We start from the raw sequence: 18,864 nt of genomic DNA, 5'->3' as shown, positions 1-18,864 counted from the left end.
TCCTCTTCCTATGCTGCCTGACCTGATTGGTTTACATCTGTGAGATGGCTAAGGATAGGCTCTGGTTTTGCATGTCTGCTTTTTATAACCTTTATGTGCTGAGAAGTAACTATTTCCCCTTGACTGACAATACCGTGGGAAGTACCACAGAGCCGTGTTCAACATATTGGCTCCTCTGTGTCCTCAAAGGTAATCTGGAGCAAGTATTCCATGCTAGTTGGGAAGAAAAGGACAATCAAACTGCATTGCCTTAATTCTGTTAATATTACTGAGCCATTTAATTTTTTTCTTCTTGCATGTTGTGGCGTTTGCATGCAGTATTTTGCTTTACAGGCACCCTGCAGCAGTTTTTATGTGTGAACAAAAGTCACCACATCCATAGCAATTTGTGGTGCTGGTGTACTGGAGTGAGACACATGGAATTTGTTACAGCCAAGACCCGGTCAACTTGCTGGTTTGGTGTTGAGTTAGAGAAAACACATTTGTTGCTCAAATCCAAAAGACAAAAATCCAACAAATGCACCCATGTGTGCTCTCTCTCAACTTTTCAGACAAGCAGTGACCATACAGCTTTTCTCATTGCAGGACCCTCCCTGTTTTCTAGGTGCAAGCTATGCCAGGTATGGAGGTTCTTACAAGCAGCTTTCTTTGGAACACAGTAGGGAGCAACCTATGTGAGCCTGGGCAGTGCCTAGGGACGGTGAAGAAGCTCTTTGTGTGATCTGTGAACTCAGGGGACCCTAATAACATGCTGTGGGGCTGAAACCATTGAGAACGATGGACTCTATGTAGATAGTCCATTCTTATATTGATTACTGAGGTAATTTGTGGCCCATATTTTGTTATGTTTCTTCTTCATGTTGTTCATGTACGGGATGATAGGTGTCTTGCTTGTGTGGGGAACAGGTATCTTCAACAGATATTGCTCTGTTGAAATCTCGTGTGTCTTCCCAAACAGTTTATTTCTTACTAAAAACATCCTAAGAGTATCAGTGCTCTGCCCATTTCTGTGCCCTCTTTCCACTCATGCTGATGAACAAACTATCCTATTTCTTCCTAAAGCGGGGAAAAATCTTGGGGGCTTTCTTGAAGATTTATCTCAATATTTTACTTAGTCATTCTTCAGCTGTGATTTCTGGTTACATTTCACTTATGACCACAGAGATAGTGAGAGTAACACAAGATTATCAGCCTTGTTTTTTCTGTTGATTGCCTACCACTGAAAGATACAGAGAGAAAAACAGCGTGATTTCAGAGCAGTAAAGTTAATAAAAAAAACCCCAAACAACAAAAAAACCCAAAAAACCCCAAAAAAACCCACATACACACAAAACCCCAAAACAAACAAAAAACCCCCATAGCTAATACTTAAGAGCATTACTCTATGAACAACTTAAAGCTGGAAGAGATGCACTAGAATGAAAGCAGTCTAGGAACCTTGTTTCTTAACCCAGCATTTCAGTACTACTCTCACATTCTTAAGAAGGATCTGCTTTCTGCAGGAGAAAGTAAGTGCAGGACTCCTTATGGAAGATAAAGTCATGTGTCCAGTCATTAAAACTGGTAGGATGACTGGTACTGCCATTGAGAGAGGGAAAGGAAGAGGAAGCATGAGGCGTATCAGCTCGCAGATCATAAGTAAACATTCTTACAAATAAATTCATCTTGACCTTAAACTAACAAGTCTATGTAAAATGTACATTGGTTTTACAATTGTTAAACAATCTGCCACATTTGCATGTGAGAAAGGACAACTGTTTTAAGGAAAAACGCAAAGCAAACAGCACTAAAATATACGGTGTACTGTTGACACAGAAGCATACTGGAAATGTGTCAAGAAGGTAGAAGTTTTATCCTGATGGGAACATTTCTGTTAACTCTGAGGTTCATATATGCACAAATCTCAAAGCCTATGCCATCTGATCTCTGCCAGTATATGGATTAGCAAAGAATTGTATTAATTTTACAGGCAAGGGGCATAGGTGGTATGAGTGACTTGTCCCAGGTAACGTGACATAGCAGAAATTTGAATTAGGTCTCAATTCAAGCTAGGGGGCCCAAGCTGGAGACAGCAATGTCATGTCTCCTCTAATCTGAACACCTCTGTCTCCTTCCAGATGTAACAAAGTCCCCATCCCTGGGTCAAATTTCAGTTTTAATTCAATGCAATTTCAGTGGGATGAGAAACATTTAATTTCTTTTTCCCCATTTAGTTCTGTTGGTAAGTAAAGTTCCCTCTTGCTAAGGCGCAAATCCATTTTTTAAAAAACATATGGTAATTCCTCAGCTAGTCTGGAAAAACCTGTCAGGTTGTGATCCTCAGTTAAAGGATCAGTGCTAAGCAAGATGCATAGAGACAGACAAGAAGATCTAAAGAACCAACCACAAATGTCAGACTGTGTTTGCATGAGGAGACCTCCATCTCTGCAGTGTGGGTAGCACTGAGGAAGATAGGCGCATATACTACAGCAGCAAAGACAAAAGTCCAGAGGCAGTAGAACAGAATGGATAGGAGTGACAGAGCTAGCCAAAAAGATATCTCTAATCTATGGGAAATGCAATATTTCCCACATTTCTATCTTTTAATTCAAGCCATGTGGCAACAAAAAGATCTTAGAAACCTTCAGCAAACCAGAAAATGACAGAAAAGTTTATTCCAGAAATGAAAAAACACAGTGATTCCGAACACAGCTTGTTATCCTGACCCTGCAGCTGATTAAGCAAATTAAGATCATCAGTCTATGAAAAAGTAAAGACTTCCTGAAGGAGACGTTACTTAAGGAGTTAGCTGTAGGCAGGGTGGTGGGTGGGAGCATTGTTGTAGTTCTTGCTATCAGTGTCTCTGACTTTGTGAAACTTATGTTTATGTGGTGCGACAGTGGACCCTGCTCTGGCTGCACTGCATTGGAAGCACACCTTTGGTCCTCCAGGTGGTACCAAACTTGTGCAGTCTTCCATCTTTAACACAACCTGCACATGCATGCACAAAATGAAAGGGAGCTTAACTTCAGTTTTATAGTGTTGGTTACTCAGTTCAGAGACTTCTGGCCTTTTTTTTTTTTTTAAAAAAAAAAAGCTTAGTTAATTCTGTGTATACCCTACTTACACCATATTTTAGCTCTATTTAGAAAGCATGAGCTTGCTTCCATTTTCTAATCTTGTTATTCACTGATTCCATGAAGATAAAACTCAGTAGTTGGATATTATTGCTGCATGGACTCAGAACAGACTGAGGTGGGGAGGGCAGCCAAAGAACACTTCAGCCAAATCCATGGGATATCTTGGATGTTGGAATCTTCTCTTTTTTTTTTTCCTTCTCTGTTGTTTTCTACTGTGGTGTATAAAATCCTGCTTCCTTCCATTTCTTGTTCTACACCCTTCCTGTCTGTTCCTGATGGACAGCAACTAGAACAGAACATCATCAAGAGGGCTGTTGTGGCCCTTATCTCTGGCAGGTTCCACCAGAATTGCACCTGGGCTGTTTAGTTCATAGTAACAACAAGCATTGCGTAGTGGTGTCAAGAAGGAAGCCCAGGAAACACTGCTGTAAAAACCCCACAATGTCTGGGACTACTTCTTGAAACCATTTTAACAGTTAATGGGAGCATACTTGTGCTAGAAGAATTGCTTTCCCCTCTTTGAGAAAGCAAACAGGAATCACAGCACCTGAAAGGGTAGAACATTTAACAGGCTCATGTAATTTTTTCACAAAATGACAGCTAGTATTTTATTTTTGTTGTTTCTTCAAATGTGAAATATGTTGCAGCTCAAATGCATGTACACTATTGCCATGGCTCCCTGATCACATACATGTCAACAGATTGACTCTGAGTGCTATAAAATCTTAAGAATCCAAAATTTGGACTTACCATGATAAAAATGTGTCATTTCTAAGGATCTCTTGTATGACCTGTCTGGTATTTCCTGGAGCAGTGAATATAAAAAAGCCAAATATGTATTCTTTGGTGTCTTACCAAGCAAATCAAAAAATATTTCTGGTTTAGAGAGGTTCTGTTGGAATTTCAGAGAAGTCACTGAACTGATATATCTCCATGTTTCTGTCCTATACCTATAACCCTCATCTTTGTGGTATGCAAATAATGACAAATATTCAAAACAGAGGGTGAGTGATATATCATCCTGCTTTCCTGCAGCTGAATTAGCTCAAGAATGCAAAAAAACAAACAAACAAACAAAAAACCCCCAACCAAACAAAAAATGCTTGTGGCAATACTGTTAAGCATTTCCCCTCTCAGTAGACAGGCTTTCCATTTTATAGCAAGAAAGAGTCAAGATTCCTAAGCTTCATTGCTAAAACTGTTCTATTTAGGGGAAAAAAATACTTTCAGTAGTGCCAGCTACTATGGCAACAGAAAACTCAATAAAATTACATGTTGAAACTAGAAGATCTCTTTTTAAGAAACATCTGGAGGGAATTTCTGGGTCTCAGTGAAACCAGACTATTCTCTGGAGTCTCTAGGTCAGATCTCTCTACACTTCCTTGGCCTGGTAAACTCACCAGAAATCATTTTCTGGCTTTTCCATTGCCAGCTCTTGTTTGTGCTGGGTTGCTCAGGTTCTGCTACAAGTACATGTCGTGGAGGAGGTGCCCTTGCAGTGGAAGATGGGCTTCCCCACCCACGGATAACTTCTGGAAGGATGTGCTAATCACATTGATTAAATGTGCTGTTTCTTCCCAGTCCCGTAACCTTAATGAATATATTAAAGATGAGATCCAAAGCCTGTGGTAGTTTTCTTGTTTCAGTCACTCCTGCTTCTGCTGGTGCTGCCAGCTAATCAGAAATCTTGCACTGAGAATGTCATCTTCTTCTGTAAGAAAATTGGCACCTAGATTCTGGAGAAACATTTGGGACTCTAGGAAGTAATAAGGCTCCTAATGACAAATAAACAAATAAAGGTCCAAATAAGATAATAAGTAAAATGAAATTCTATTTAATTTAAAAGTGAACTAAGTATCTGTAAATCACTTAAAATGTGAAATCTTACTGAGGATCTACTAATATTAAAAACATAAATGTGACCTTATGAGATAATAAACTAATTTTTGTAAGTTTCAGAAGAAAAACGTAGCCTTAATTTGTAAGAGTATTGTAGTGTAAAGCATGAAATACTGAAATAATTCCAGTACCACATGGCATAGTTCCAGAGTACAACAAACTGAATGTTAATCTTGACCTGAGCACTTTTCAGCGGTTAGAATTAAAAAATCATCCCTGAGGAGCCTCTAAGTGACTTTGTTAACCGTGAAAATGTTTATTTTGAGATTAAAAAAAAAATAAATTATGAAAACTGATTTTTATCAAGAAGCAGTTCTGTGAGCTATTTGAGTAGGAAGTCTTTGGATCTCCATGCTCAAAATATTACTTCCCCTAAGAAGCTGCAGCAGTTTGCTCTGTAAGCGAGAACATTCCTTCGGGTACCAGCTGAGGCTGTGTTCTGTGTAATTTTGACATGAGCTGGCAGAAAAGGGGAAAAATCATACAGGACAAATTTCAAAACTATTTCTCTCCTCCAGGATATGAAAACTCTTTGGAGAAAACTTACCTTAAGCAATGTGAGAACATTCAATTGCACATGCCACTATTTAGAGGAATGACATGATTAAATCAGTGAATGAAAGTCAGATTTTAAAAAGGCATATGCAAACATTTGTACTGGAAAAAGCTGAACTGACTTTAATTCTGGCTCCTTGCAGTTTTTCTGCCTTGTACAGAAACAGTTAATGACTGATATCCAGCCTGCAGTGTAGAGAACTTTAAAAGGCTAAGTACGTAACACCAGTGCTTGCAAAATGTTTGGATTTTTTTCTCAAAAGGATGTATCTTAAGTGAAGCCATAAGAAAGTTTAAAACAACATTCATAGGCAAATTACCAAAAACAAAGCCAGAGAAAACATACCACATTAAATCCTTCTGACTTTACTGATGGCTTACAGAGCTTGAGACAGGTTGTCCTGAGAATCAAGTACCCCGGCTGAATAAATCATAGAATCATAGAATCATTTGGGTTGGAAGGGACGTTTAGAGGTCATCTAGTCCAACCCCCCTGCGGTGAGCAGGGATGACTCCAACTAGATAAGGTTGCTCAGAGCCCCATCCAGCCTGACCTTGACTGCTTCCAGGGACGGGTCTTCCACCACCTCCCTGGGCAACCTGTTCCAGTGCTTCACCACTCTCATTGTAAAAAATTTTTTCCTTATGTCAAGTCTAAATCTACCCTCTTTTAGTTTAAAACCATTATCCCCTGTCCTGTCACAGCAGACCCTGCTAAAAAGTCTGTCCCCATCTCTCATATAGGCCCTCTTTAGGTATTGGAAGGCCGCAATGAGGTCACCTCGAAGCCTCCTCTTCTCCAGGCTGAACAACCCCAACTCTCTCAGCCTGTCAATAAAATATATGCTAACAGTTGATTTTTGGGCCAAGTAAGGATCCCTGCCCTAAGAATGCTCAGCTGTGTGTAACCTCATACTTTTACAAGACAACAGACTTGTGATTATGAAGCATTGTTAAAGAGTCCACTTGTCCTGGAAAGTGTGTTTCTTTTCAAACCATATAACAGTTAACTGCAGACTGTTGTGGTTTTTTAATACCCAATTCTGGAGTGAAGAAGCCATGTAGAAGCAGCATTTTGTAGGATATTGTTGCCTGGTTTCCTATTCATGGGTAGATTTAGGATATTACCAATTGCCAGTTGGGACATTTGGTTTTGAAGCCCATCAATGGCTGGACTTCTCTCCCCAGGGAATGTAGGGAATTTTCAGACTGAAGCAACAGAAAGCACCTGCCTTTTATTAGTAGCTCAACTTTGTTGCCATGAGGAAGCATGTCTCCATGGGCTGATCTAGATCTCTTTTTCAGTGTGGGCAAGAACCACTAGTGCAGTGCAGCATGTGCAGGCTTTCAGGAGCAGGGCTTGGAGCAGGACACCTGGCAGCAGGTCAGAGTGAGCAATGCAGAGGAACAATCACTGCTATTGGGTGATGACATTGCTGAAAAGAAGAAAAACAAAAAAAAAAAAGGACAAGAAGAACTATGATCTTTCATCCTCACTGTTTTTTCAGAGGTCACAGGTGTTAGCAGCATGGGTCTTGCCAAAATTCCTGCAGTGGTTCAGGTGTGCCCTGTGTGACCTGAGTAGGAGCCATTGTACAGCACATCCCAAACAGTGCATCCCTTCCAAATGATAATGGATTTTGACACCTGATGAGCTAATATGTCTACTCTGACCTTGGCTAGAACGGAGCCTGCAAAGCACGAGAGCAGCTTGTGCCAGGGCACTGGTGCATGGCATGTCAAAGTGGTGAGATGAATGTGTTCCTGTCTGAAAGAAAGTGATGTTGTCCAGTGTTATTACATAAAAAAGAACCATCATTATGAAGCATTTCTGGATGTTTCATCTTATTTATTGTATTCAAAAAAGCTTAGCAATACCAATGCAAGTAATGACAGAAATGACACGTTGTATCTGATTATGCATCTTATACACTGAATTAGAACAATCAGGACATCAGAAGTGAGCTGCTGAAGTACTCTCTCTTACAAGACCTCCCATGTTTTCGAGCTTCTCTGTGATGGTGAAGCATCTGTAAGAAGGGAAGGAATTCCACAAGGCAGAGAGGTTTGGAGCAGGTGGATTGTTAGCCCACACGAGAATAGACAACGCACTCCTTTGAGGGGTCACTCTTCTGCACCACATCATAGTCACAGCTTTCCTTGTTGAAAATGACTTTACAGTTCTCTTTGTCATAACCAATAGGAGTATGAAAGCTGTCATTGGCAAAGAGAAAACAAATATTAGACCGAGAGCAACAAAAGATTCAATACTTCAGTGGTTCAGTGATTATAGCTTGAACTAGTGCTGAGTGAGATACCTCTGAAACTATGGCTAAGACCAATCTAGCTAGCTTGAGTGCCATCCAGCTACAGCTTCCAGGACCTCAAATTATGCCTTGCTGCCCTGCACTGTGTAGATGTGCCAGTATGCTCAACACTAGCACAGAGATTTCTAGCATAACACTCTACAGTGTGACCTAAGCATGGTCTCAGCATGTTTTATCTCTTTGCCATTAATTTTTTCGTTATTGCCAGTTTGCTTAGGATGCGATAGATGTTTCCTGCCAGATTGTCACCTGAGCAAAAGCAATGATCATAATCAAGCCATTTTGGCCCTTTGAGAAGGCTGGATAAGAAGAAAGGAGGATGATGGAGATAGATACTTCAGAGCAGAGACTTGTCACTCTAGTGTCAGCATGTTCACTGGACAAAAGCATCTCTGGAAAGGGATTCAGATCATCATAAGCCCTTTAGACGGGCTTCACTTAAATCCCTTGTGGAATTAATTCCTTCCTGCCCCCATTTTCTCTGCTAAGGAAAGACTTCACTGCAGTGTAAGAGGGGTTCACAAGTTGCTCAAAATTAAAGGCAAGCACTAACTGAATGGATATGTCTGGAAGGGCCTGTGTCCAACCCCAGTCAGCAGAAATTCAGCTAAGGTAAACACATCCAAGGATCCAAATGATCAAGAGCTATATGTGGCTTGCCCTTGTGACATGGGTGAGGAAAGGCTCTCTTGTGCTCTTAGAAACTCATTTATTCCCAGCAAATGGAAAGCTATGGTCTTATGGGCAATAGTGCTACCAAGAAGTTCAAACTTACAGGGAGCAGCAATCTATTCCTTTTTGGCTGCAGCTGCATCTGAAGCAATTTTCTGTCCTTTCAATCTCTCCAAAGGGGTATAGTTTTTCATCCAGGAGACAGCCTATATAAGGCAGCAGCAAAACAAAACATGTTCTTTAAGTCTACACATAAAGGCTGAAAAGTTTTAAAACAATTGCAAGTTTTCTGAAAGTGTTTTTCTTGGTAATAGTAAAATAGAAGTAAAATTGTTCTCCGGGTTATTACCTGGACTATTTTGAGAGCCTGAACTTAGTTCTTCTTCACTTGTTAGAGACAGTTACAGTGAAACTGAGCAACCAAACAGCCAGGTCTGCCACCTGGCACCACACTTTACTCAGAACTACTCTAAACCCCAGCATCAGCTCCATGTGCTGGAATAGCCCATCACTAATAGTAATAATATTGCTGTAATCATTCCCAGTCCAGCGGAAGACTCTGTTTTTCCCTGCTTTTGGAAACTTGGTTCTGAAACCTCTTATTCATGTGTTTCTGACACCTGCATCGCTCTCTTCTATTTTGAGCCCTTCCTGGCAGCTTCACATAGAGCCAAGGTGCCACAGAACAACCAAGTGAGAAGACCTTCCCTGTTCTTACCTTTGTCAGCCTCCCCTGGCTTGTTCATTTTAGAAAAGCAGAATGCATCACCCAGTGTCACTATGATGCCCATTGCAACAAGGAAAGCCAGAAAGCCCTTCTGTAAAAAAGACACAGAGCCCATGGCATGAAGTTAATTCCACTTTGATTGTCTTTGTTTTCAAAAGCTAAATCACTGAACCTGAAGCAAAATTTAGAAATAACATTATTTGTACTTGAAAATATTGGAAAAGGGTACTCCAGATATTTGGCTGCATTGATGACTTTTTCCTTTAGGTGGGAAGAGACAAAATGATATCACATGAATGCATCAGCAGCTGAAGTCCTACTGAAGCCCAATCTCTAGAAACCACAAAAAGCTTCAATAATATTATACACTTGAAAGCCTTGCCAGACTCTTATTAGCGCTTTATTTGTTCTCTTTGAGTCAGATTTAGCTATTTCTCCAGCAAATCACTGTCTGTATAGCATCCCATTGCTTTACTTTTGGGTACAGCAATTTCTCCAAGTTTGGCAGTGGAGTGGAGATCTCACACCTAATTATATTCCAGTACATTTTTTTGAAATAGGTGGTTGGGTAGAGAAGAGAGACACAAATTAGTGTCTTAGGACAAAATTCCAGTGCTGTATATTCTGGTTAGCACCATGTGAGCCATCTTATTAAATCATGCACATACAGGTCAGGATATGTCACAGTACACTCTTCCTTTTGCTTAATGGTGGCAAGAGCTAAACACCTGTAAGAGCTCTTCAGAGATGTTCTGCTGAACAACTAGGACTTTTAAAAAAAATTCTGCATAACTTTGTAAGGACAGTTACACTGGGGTAGAGGGACTGGAGAAGCCTGAGAGAGCACAGGGTTATTTTGACGGGTTGCTCAATCTGGATAACTTAAGGCAACAGTTTAGGAATGGCCAGAGATTGAGAGGCAGTGGAGGAAGTTATTTAAATTTTCTTGATAGCACTTGCAGATTAACATGAAAGGATTGTAAAATGAGTAGATCTTCCCAAGTTACTGTTCTGGACTCCAGAGGCTGTTGCTACTTGAAACTGGGGTTTAAAATAGCAGTGAGAGGCTTTGTTTTTAGGCAGCTCTGCTGTCTATCTTGAGTTACTTGAATCATGAATGTCAAAAGACACCAAAATGTCCTGAACCTTAGGTAGATGGTGAGCCAAGGGGAATCTCCTCTGCCTGCTGTGGAAAAAAAACTTGCTATTTTAATCCTTGATATGCTGCTTTTTTTACAGGGCTGAGGGACATTTCTGGTGTAGTGAAGGGGAGGAGGAGGGTCTATGGAGTGGTCTGGGAAGGATGTAATGCTTAATTTCCATAGCGCTGCTGTGATTTGGTGTTCCTGAACCTTTGGGGTAGAACAGAGCCAGTTGCCATGCTGGGCATCATAGTCAGAATGAGGGAAGTTAAGAAGAAAGACTGAAACTCTTAAACTGTGCTATTCTGTGGTGCCTGGCCAAAGGAAAATTGTCTAAGCAGCTCCTGTTCCATGAACTTGTAGGATGTAACATTGCAGCTGGTCTCTGCTGAGGCTCCATGTGCATTTGGCATGGATCTGTGGGGCTACCCATGCTATGCAGTTAACTGGGGTTTTGCAAGCTCTGGAAATTGTGGCTTTCCACAGAGGAGTTCAACATGCTTGGAATATTGCTTTCTGTATATTAGTCATCTATCTTGAGTTTGGTGACGGTTTTCCTCCAAACTAGTTCAGCTCTTTGCAACAGCACATGCCAGTTCTACCAGGGGCCTTACTGCTGTCATTATGTCTCTATAGAACAGACTAAAATCCTTCTTTTGCTGTGCTGGGCTGTCTTCTGTGAATGTTTTATCCTTTGTTTGCTCCAGCATTTGTCCTTATCTTGCTATTCCTAGAAACGCCAGTCAGATGAACTTGGGCATGCTCCTCTCTCTAAAGACCAAAGTTCTGGACCTTCCATTGAATCTAAACAAAAACAGGAGGGGAAGTCTATGGTGTCTAATTGCCATCTGAACCTGCTTTATGCTGGAATAACCAAAGAACAGGTTAGCTAAGCAACAGATGGTTAGCAGTAAAGGGCCCACATGTAAGTACTCTGAGTACAGAGGGTATTGAAAGGTAACAAAGCACTGGCAGAAACAGTATCCTTTATTAGAAACAGCAGAGATTATTACTGCTACACTGATGCCAAGGGCTACTAGTTAAACATCAGAGTTGTGTTGTTCTGGGCAGTCTGTGAGGAAGGCACTTCAAGGAATCTTTTTGTTTGGTTGGAGTTTTTTTGGGTTTGTTTTGATTGTTTGCACTCTTAAGAGGATGCCACCGGCCATCTTGCAGAACAGAATCTTCCAAACTGGATTTAACAGCCTTTGAAAGTGGGTGAATTAGTGTGGAATGACATACCAGATCATTTTGTTCAACTAAGTCTCGTCTGAGTATAGACAACCCCTCAGAAAAGCTCAGGTAGAGAAAGAAGTAGATAATTTCTCCCTTTATTTATGAATCTGCATGTATTATAGAAACTACTGCCTCTTCTGTAAAACTTATGCCATTCCTGAGATTCTTCTCAAAGGTAGTAATTGATGTCTGTACCTTTGGGGATTATGTGAGCATAAACTAGAGGAAAACTGGGCCACAGGGATTTGTCTATCTATTTAGCATTACCTAACTGTTGATTCAGATTCTGCAAACACATTTGGAGGCTTGAAGAGCTGAAATATGACACAATTTGATAGATCAAAAGAGAAAGGCAGACAAAATACACTGTGTATTACACTTTTCATTGTAAAGGGACTGTATTTTAAATTGTATTTCACATCTATAGGTTTTAAAAGCATGGGCCTAAATGATTACAAAATTCTAAATATTTTGACAAACATTTCTGAGAATGTTTGGATAACGGCAAGTGAAAGAGATATTCGTGTACAGTTTCTTGCAAAGAATTACAATACAAAGAACAAAAGTCACAGTAATGTTCACAAAAGTGTCTCTCTTTGCATCTTGCAGTTTTTTTGATAGAATATATCCACATTTAAAAATGTGTGACTAGGTGATTCTCTTAAATAGCCTTCTTTTGCCATTTTAAAGCAAATACCTATCTGTATGCTCATTTAAAAAAAAAAAAAAAATAAAATATCTAAAACTTTGACTTACCATTGTGGAATGCTTGGCTTCCAAAGAACTCTAAGTCTCCAGAAGAACTCTGCAAGTGCTTTATGTGCAATCTGAGAGCGAATATTTTATGGTGCCTTTATGTTGAGCAATTCAAGTCTAGGAGGAAAAAGGTTACTCAACTCAAATCCAGTTATGTTGACATTTATGAAGAAATCGCTGAAATCTCACCAGCTGGCAATGAGAAAATGTTTGATTCTGTAGAGCACTGACCTGGGTAAAAGGTTGAACACAGAACTTTGTATTCCTTGGAAGCATTATGATTAAAAGAAATGCCTTTCTCATGAAATACAATGATTGATAGCTAAGCTGTAGGTAGTATTGTACAGTTAGGTGATTTTTAGCTGTGGCAGGAATGAATGCTGATCACTTCTGCTATCAGTGGGCTGGAATATGCTTAGAGTAGGGAACTGGGTATTAATAGCTTAGGGAGCTTTTGTCAGATCTTTGCTTACTCACATTTAATGCTGCAGTGAGCACTGTAAGATAACTGAAGGTACTTGGCCATTACCAATATTAAAACATCTTACATTCAGATCTTAGTCAAAGCTGGATCACATTACAACATTTCTCTTTCTCCTCAACTAAAATAAGGATTTTCTCTCAAATCAAAAGCCTACTGTTGCTCCTGTGGGACTGTTCAGGCTTTGACCTGAATAACTGTGATAGAGTACATTATCACTTTTATATGTGCAAAGTACTTACAGAAGCAGGGATGAATTTCAGAGTGCTAATCAAATACTTTGCTTTCTCTCACTTCTGCAATCGCTTCTTAGAATGAAAGAACAGACTGTGGCCCTACCTATGTTTCAAAAAGAAATACTTTGTTGTAGATGCTGGCAAGCAATTTGGAACTTGTTTCTGCGGGATGTTTATCACCAGCTACAGGAAATTTGGCACATGATTTTAAGATTACATTTAGAAACTTTGGAAAATAAATGCAATAAAATTTGGCTGTACTACAAGCTAAATAATTTCTGAATCTTGGTGGGTTTTTTGGAGTAAATTAAACACCGAGTTGTAAGTACTTTGGAATGGTGGAAAGGTGGTAAGAAAAGTTGTGATTCATTTCCTCCTATGCCATATGTGTTTCTGAGTACTGATAATGATTAATTTGGGTTTTGGATGTACTCAATCTTTCAGGAGCAAAAAAATTAAAGTACATCGCATGACATAATTCCATGACCTTCTTGGAGGAAATGCTGAAGTTGAAGTCTGTTGCAGGTTTGATAATCCTTTAGTAAGAAATACATAATTCATGAAAAGTTACTAAGCATTCACTTTTAGAGACTACACACCTGACTTTTTTTTTGTTCTGATATAATCATGATATGTGTTAAAAATTTCATTTCATGAAAATCATGTTTATGTCATTGAGAAAATTCAGTAAATTTCCTTTCTCATCCTTTGCTCCCAGCATACTAGATAATAGTACTTTATCATCAAAATCTTCCTCTTGTCTGTGCTTACAGAGTGTCAAGTCAGCTTATAACTTCTCTTGGGTGAGTACAGTGTTTTTGGTCTTCAGTTGTGTAGCACAGATTTCTTTACATTCTTGTAACCCATTTCTAAACAGTCTTCAATCCAACAGTATCTCATTTCAAATCTGATTATAGAACAAGGTATGAAAGCTTGTAAGTGTGGAAATGACTCCAGATACTATGAAGAACATAATGCCTTCCCTGTATATACATCCAGGGATCACATCTGCTGTCTTAAGCACCATATTGTTCTGGATACAAAACATTTGCTCTCTATCCCAAAATTCTTCTCAGGGGCACTGTTGCTAATATGGATTTTATGTTTCACAGAGTTTTTCATTTCAATTCTCTTCCCCATATCCTGCCGGGGTGGGAGTGAGCAAGCTGCTGTGTGGTGTTTAGTTGCTGGCTGAGGTTAAATCATGACAACTACACTTTTTTTCAGGAATAATTGCTTCCATAGCACTGCACTAATTCACTTTTCACCAGTTGTCATAGCATGAGGAGAGACAAAACTGCCTGACAAGCCCGCTCATGAAAAGTGTATCATTCTTGTGATCAGTTCAGTCATTTCTGATCATTTTCAACATTCCTGTGATGTTGATAGCTCGGTTATGAAAACACACAGCATTGAAGGACTGCCTTTTCTGAATGCAAGATTACTAAAAAGCAGGAAACATTTTTAGGCTTTGATGGTAGGACGGCTGCTTAGGATTTCATACTTAGACCTTCTAGTTTCCCAGTTGAATGCTGCTAAACATATCTGGTCCCTTGCAGCTTCTCAGGAAGAGTTTTTTTTCTAAAGTGTTGACACCTGGAGGAATCTCTGAAAAGGTTATCCTGTCCAGCTATTATGGTATTATTTTTGTAGTGGTTAGAAGTACTTTTCTAGGACCTTCTAAAAGGCAGGTTGTTTTGGGGTGATAGAAAGGAAGGTGATGCCATTTACCCTTGTCCTGTCCCCACAATCCTGCTTCACGACCCACTCGCAATTTGCAGCTCAATGTCATCTATTGTTACCAGGCCATCTGTCGAGTGTGTTTTTAGAGTTGGAGAGAGAAAGAAAAGCCTCATTCCTCTGGTTTCATTTCCAGGCTATTAAAAAATCTTCTAGTTAAATTGATGTAAAACCTAATAGATGCTCTTCATTTCTTTCAAGTGTAGTAAATTTTATGTTGATTTACACTTAGCAATAGGTTTAAGTAGTAGTGTGGTAATAGTAGTTTAAGTAAATTCCCTCTCGCAGCTAAAGATAAACTGCTAGAGAGTTTCATTTTAAGTGCAACTAAAGGTTTTTGCACTGGCTTAAATAAACTAATTTGAAATCATTACTGCTAAGGAACTCTGGAGTGTAAGGAAGAATTTAGAATAATGTTCTTGGAGAGAAACATGATATTATAATCTGCTAGACTAGATTTGCCACTGTTGTGGTCAGGAGAGGCCACTTCTGTGTATCAGGATTGATGTATGCTCTGCAGCAGCGTTCCATCAGCAGCAATAAAGTCATGATCCTTTAATAGCTTTAAAGGCAATGTTGCTCCTACGGGAATGAATTCTCTGAGCATGAATAAGCATGCACAAGACCTAGCAAGAATTCTTTAGTACACCTTTAGAACTGCCCTGCAGCTTTATTCATTTTGTAGCTGCCTTCAGCTAGTCATCTAAGTATGTATAATTCTGATGTATCCAGTTTCACATAAAAAGGAACATACTTTTCCTTCCTTTTTAAATGTAAGGTTCATGTTCAACCCCACCAAGGTTCAACCACACCAAGCTGCGTGGTGCGGTTGACACACTGGAAGGAAGGGATGCCATCCAGAGGGACCTTGACAGCCTGGAGAGATGGACCCATGTGAACTTCATGAAGTTCAACAAGGCCACGTGTTAGGTCCTGTGCATGGGTTGGGGCAATCTCAAGCATGGATACAGGCTGGGCAATGTGTGGATTGAGAGCAGCCCTTTGGAGAAGGACTTTGGAGGTATTTGTGGATGAAAAACTAATATGAGCCGGCAATGTGCACTAGCAGCCCAGAAAGCCAATCACATCCTAGGCTGCATCAAAAGCAGCATGACCAGCAGGTGGAGGGAGGTGATTCTCCTCCTCTGCTCTTGTGACACCTCCCCTGCAGTACTGCCTTCAGCTCTAGGGTCCTCAACATAAGAAAGCCATGGACCTGCTTGAGGAGGTCCAGACGAGGTCCATGAAGATGATTAGGGGACTGTAGCACCTCCCCTGTGAGGACAGGCTGAGAGAGTTGGGTTGTTCAGCCTGGAGAAGAGGTTACAGGGAGGCCTTTATAGTAGACTTCCAGTACCTAAAGGGGCCCTACAGGAAAGATGGGGAGGGACTCTTTATCAGGGAGTGTTGTAACAGGATAAAGGGTAATGATTCTAATCTGAAAGAGGGTAGATTTAGATTAGATATTAGGAAGAAATTCTTTACTGTGAGCGTGGTGAGACACAGGAACATGTTGCCCAGAGAAGTTGTGGATGTCCCATCCCCAGAATTGTTTAAGGCCAGGTTGGATGGGTCTTTGAGCAATCTGGTCTCGTGGAAGATGTTCCTGCCCATGGTAGGGGGGCTGGAAATAGATGATCTTTAAGGTCCCTTCCTACCCAAACCATTCTATGATTCTATGCTCTCACTTTCCATCAAAAAAGCTTTCCCTTTCAGATTCTGCACAGCCAGAGGGCAGATGTCCTCATAGTGGATTAACACTCGATGAGAGAACAAGTACTTTGCAAAGTTCATTGCTGATTCCATAGAACTTACATATATCATGCAGACAAATATTTGCACGTAAGTCACACAGATAACTAAGGCTCTTATGTGTTGGAAATATAACTTTTAGCTTAAATAGTTTCGAAGCCTACTGAGGAAAGTTGGAAAACTCCCATTAACTTCTGCAGCCTTCAGATTAGATCTTAGGGCTTGGACGAAGCAAAGCACTTAAGTATACCCTTAGCTTTAGCCCTGTGGGTAGTTCCATTGTCTCCGGTGGAGCCACTCCTTGTTCTCAAACACATGCTTGGTGAAATGCTTTGCTGGATCTAACCTGGAACATAAGTTCACTGTCATCCTGGCTCTGTGTTGCTTTATCAACTGTAACATATCAATTGATATGAGAAGTTTAATTTCTTGACATGTTTACAAAAGTGGGAGGGTAGCACTATTTCACTAGTTCTGTGAGTTTCATGTTTCAAAGTTTTGCTAAAGACTGAAGTAGAAAACCATGGGACTGATTCAGGAGCTTTTTTTTTTTTTCATTGATACTGACTAGATGTGTGACTTTGGGTGGCTCCCTTAAGTGTGTCAGAGATTTCAAGTTTCAGAGCTTATTACTTGACTGCAGAGGACCGCAGAACCCAGAGATCACAGAATCACAGAATTGTCAGGTTTGGAAGGGACCTCTGGAGATCACCTAGTCCAGCCCCCCTGCCAAAGCAGGTTCACCTACAGCAAGTTGCACAGAAACAAATTCAGGTGGGTTTTGAATATCTCCAGAGAAGGAGACTCCACAGCCTCTCTGGGCAGCCTGTTCCAGTGCTCTGTCACCCTCAAAGTACAGAAGTTTTTCCTCATATTCAGATGGAACTTCCTGAGTTTCAGTTTGTGCCCGTTGCCCCTTAACCTGTCACTGGGCACCACTGAAAAGACTCTGGCCCCATCCTCTTGACATCCACCCCTAAGGTATTTGTAAGTATTGATCAGATTTCCCCTCAGTCTTCTCTTCTCCATGCTGAACAGACCCAGCTCCCTCAGCCTTTCCTCATAAGGGAGGAGACGCTCCAGTCCCCTCATCATATTCGTTGCCCTCCTCTGGACTCTCTCCAGTAGTTCCTTGTCTTTCTTGAACTGGAGGGAGCCCATAACTGGACACAGCACTCCAGGTGTGGCCTCACCAGAGCTGAGTAGAGGAGGAGGATAACCTCCCTTGACCTGCTGGCCACACTCTTCCTAACGCACCCCAAGATACCATTGGCCTTCTTGGTCACGAGGGCACATTGGTGGCTCATGGTCAACTTGTTGTCCACCAGGTCCTTCTCCGCCAAGCTGCTCTCCAGCAGGTCAGTCCCCAGCCTGCACTGGTGCATGGGGTTATTCCTCTCTAGGTGCAGGATCCTACACTTGCCCTTGTTGAACTTCATCACGTTCCTCTCCGCCCACCTCTCCAACCTGTTCAGGTCTTCCTGAATGGCAGCACAGCCTTCTGGTGTGTCAGCCACTCCCCCCAGTTTTGTACCATCCACGAACTTGCTGAGGGCATACTCTGTACTTTCATCCAGGTCATTGATGAATAGGTTAAACAAGACCAGACCTAGAACTGATTCCTGGGGAACACCAATAGCTACAGGCTTCTAGACTCTGCAACACTGGTCATGACCCTCTGGGCTCTGCCATTCAGCCAGTTCCCAGTCCACCTCACTGTCCACTCATCTGACCCACACTTCCCGAGCTTACCTATGAGGATGTTATGGGAGACAGTGTCAAAAGCCTTGCTGAAGTCAAGGTAGACAACATCCACTGCTCTCCCCTCATCTACCCAGTCAATCATGCCATCATAGAAGGCTATCAGGTGTGTCAAGCATGACTTCCGCTTGATGAATTCTTGTTGACTGCTCCTGATAACCTTCTTTTCCTTATCATGCTTAGAGATGACATGCAGAATGAGCAGTTCTATAGACAGATAGAACCCAAAAGTCAACTTTCCCCATTCCTCACACTAGTTATTCCTACCCCACACCAAGGGAACTCCAGGGTAAAGGCCATTCTCCAAGACCATGATTTTACCATGAGAGATGAACTTTTGGGATCAAAGAAAGATTGAACCCATGTGGAGGAAACCATGAGCCAACAAAGTCATGGGTGTCAAAGTCCAGGTTCCTTTAGAGGATTAGCTGTTCTGTTCTGGACTTTTTTTTTTCTTTCTT

At 40.9% G+C, this 18,864-nt stretch overlaps 1 protein-coding gene across 1 annotated transcript; it reads right to left on the bottom strand.

The window, feature by feature from the left end:
• Nucleotides 1-7,657: 7,657 nt before the first annotated feature.
• On the bottom strand, nucleotides 7,658-9,363 carry LOC104156490 (beta-microseminoprotein-like). The gene is made up of 3 exons (XM_009706440.1): nucleotides 9,291-9,363; nucleotides 8,676-8,778; nucleotides 7,658-7,787 (listed from the first exon to the last, which is right to left on the bottom strand). The coding sequence occupies exons 1-3, from the start codon at nucleotides 9,361-9,363 to the stop codon at nucleotides 7,658-7,660; spliced, it is 306 nt and encodes a 101-aa protein (XP_009704742.1).
• Nucleotides 9,364-18,864: the final 9,501 nt, after the last annotated feature.

This window comes from Cariama cristata, unplaced genomic scaffold (genome assembly GCF_000690535.1).
Source record: "Cariama cristata isolate BGI_N322 unplaced genomic scaffold, ASM69053v1 scaffold3038, whole genome shotgun sequence".
NCBI lineage: Eukaryota > Metazoa > Chordata > Aves > Cariamiformes > Cariamidae > Cariama > Cariama cristata.
Note: the sequence above shows the minus strand (reverse complement) of the source record. Positions and strands in the feature narration are given on the sequence as shown.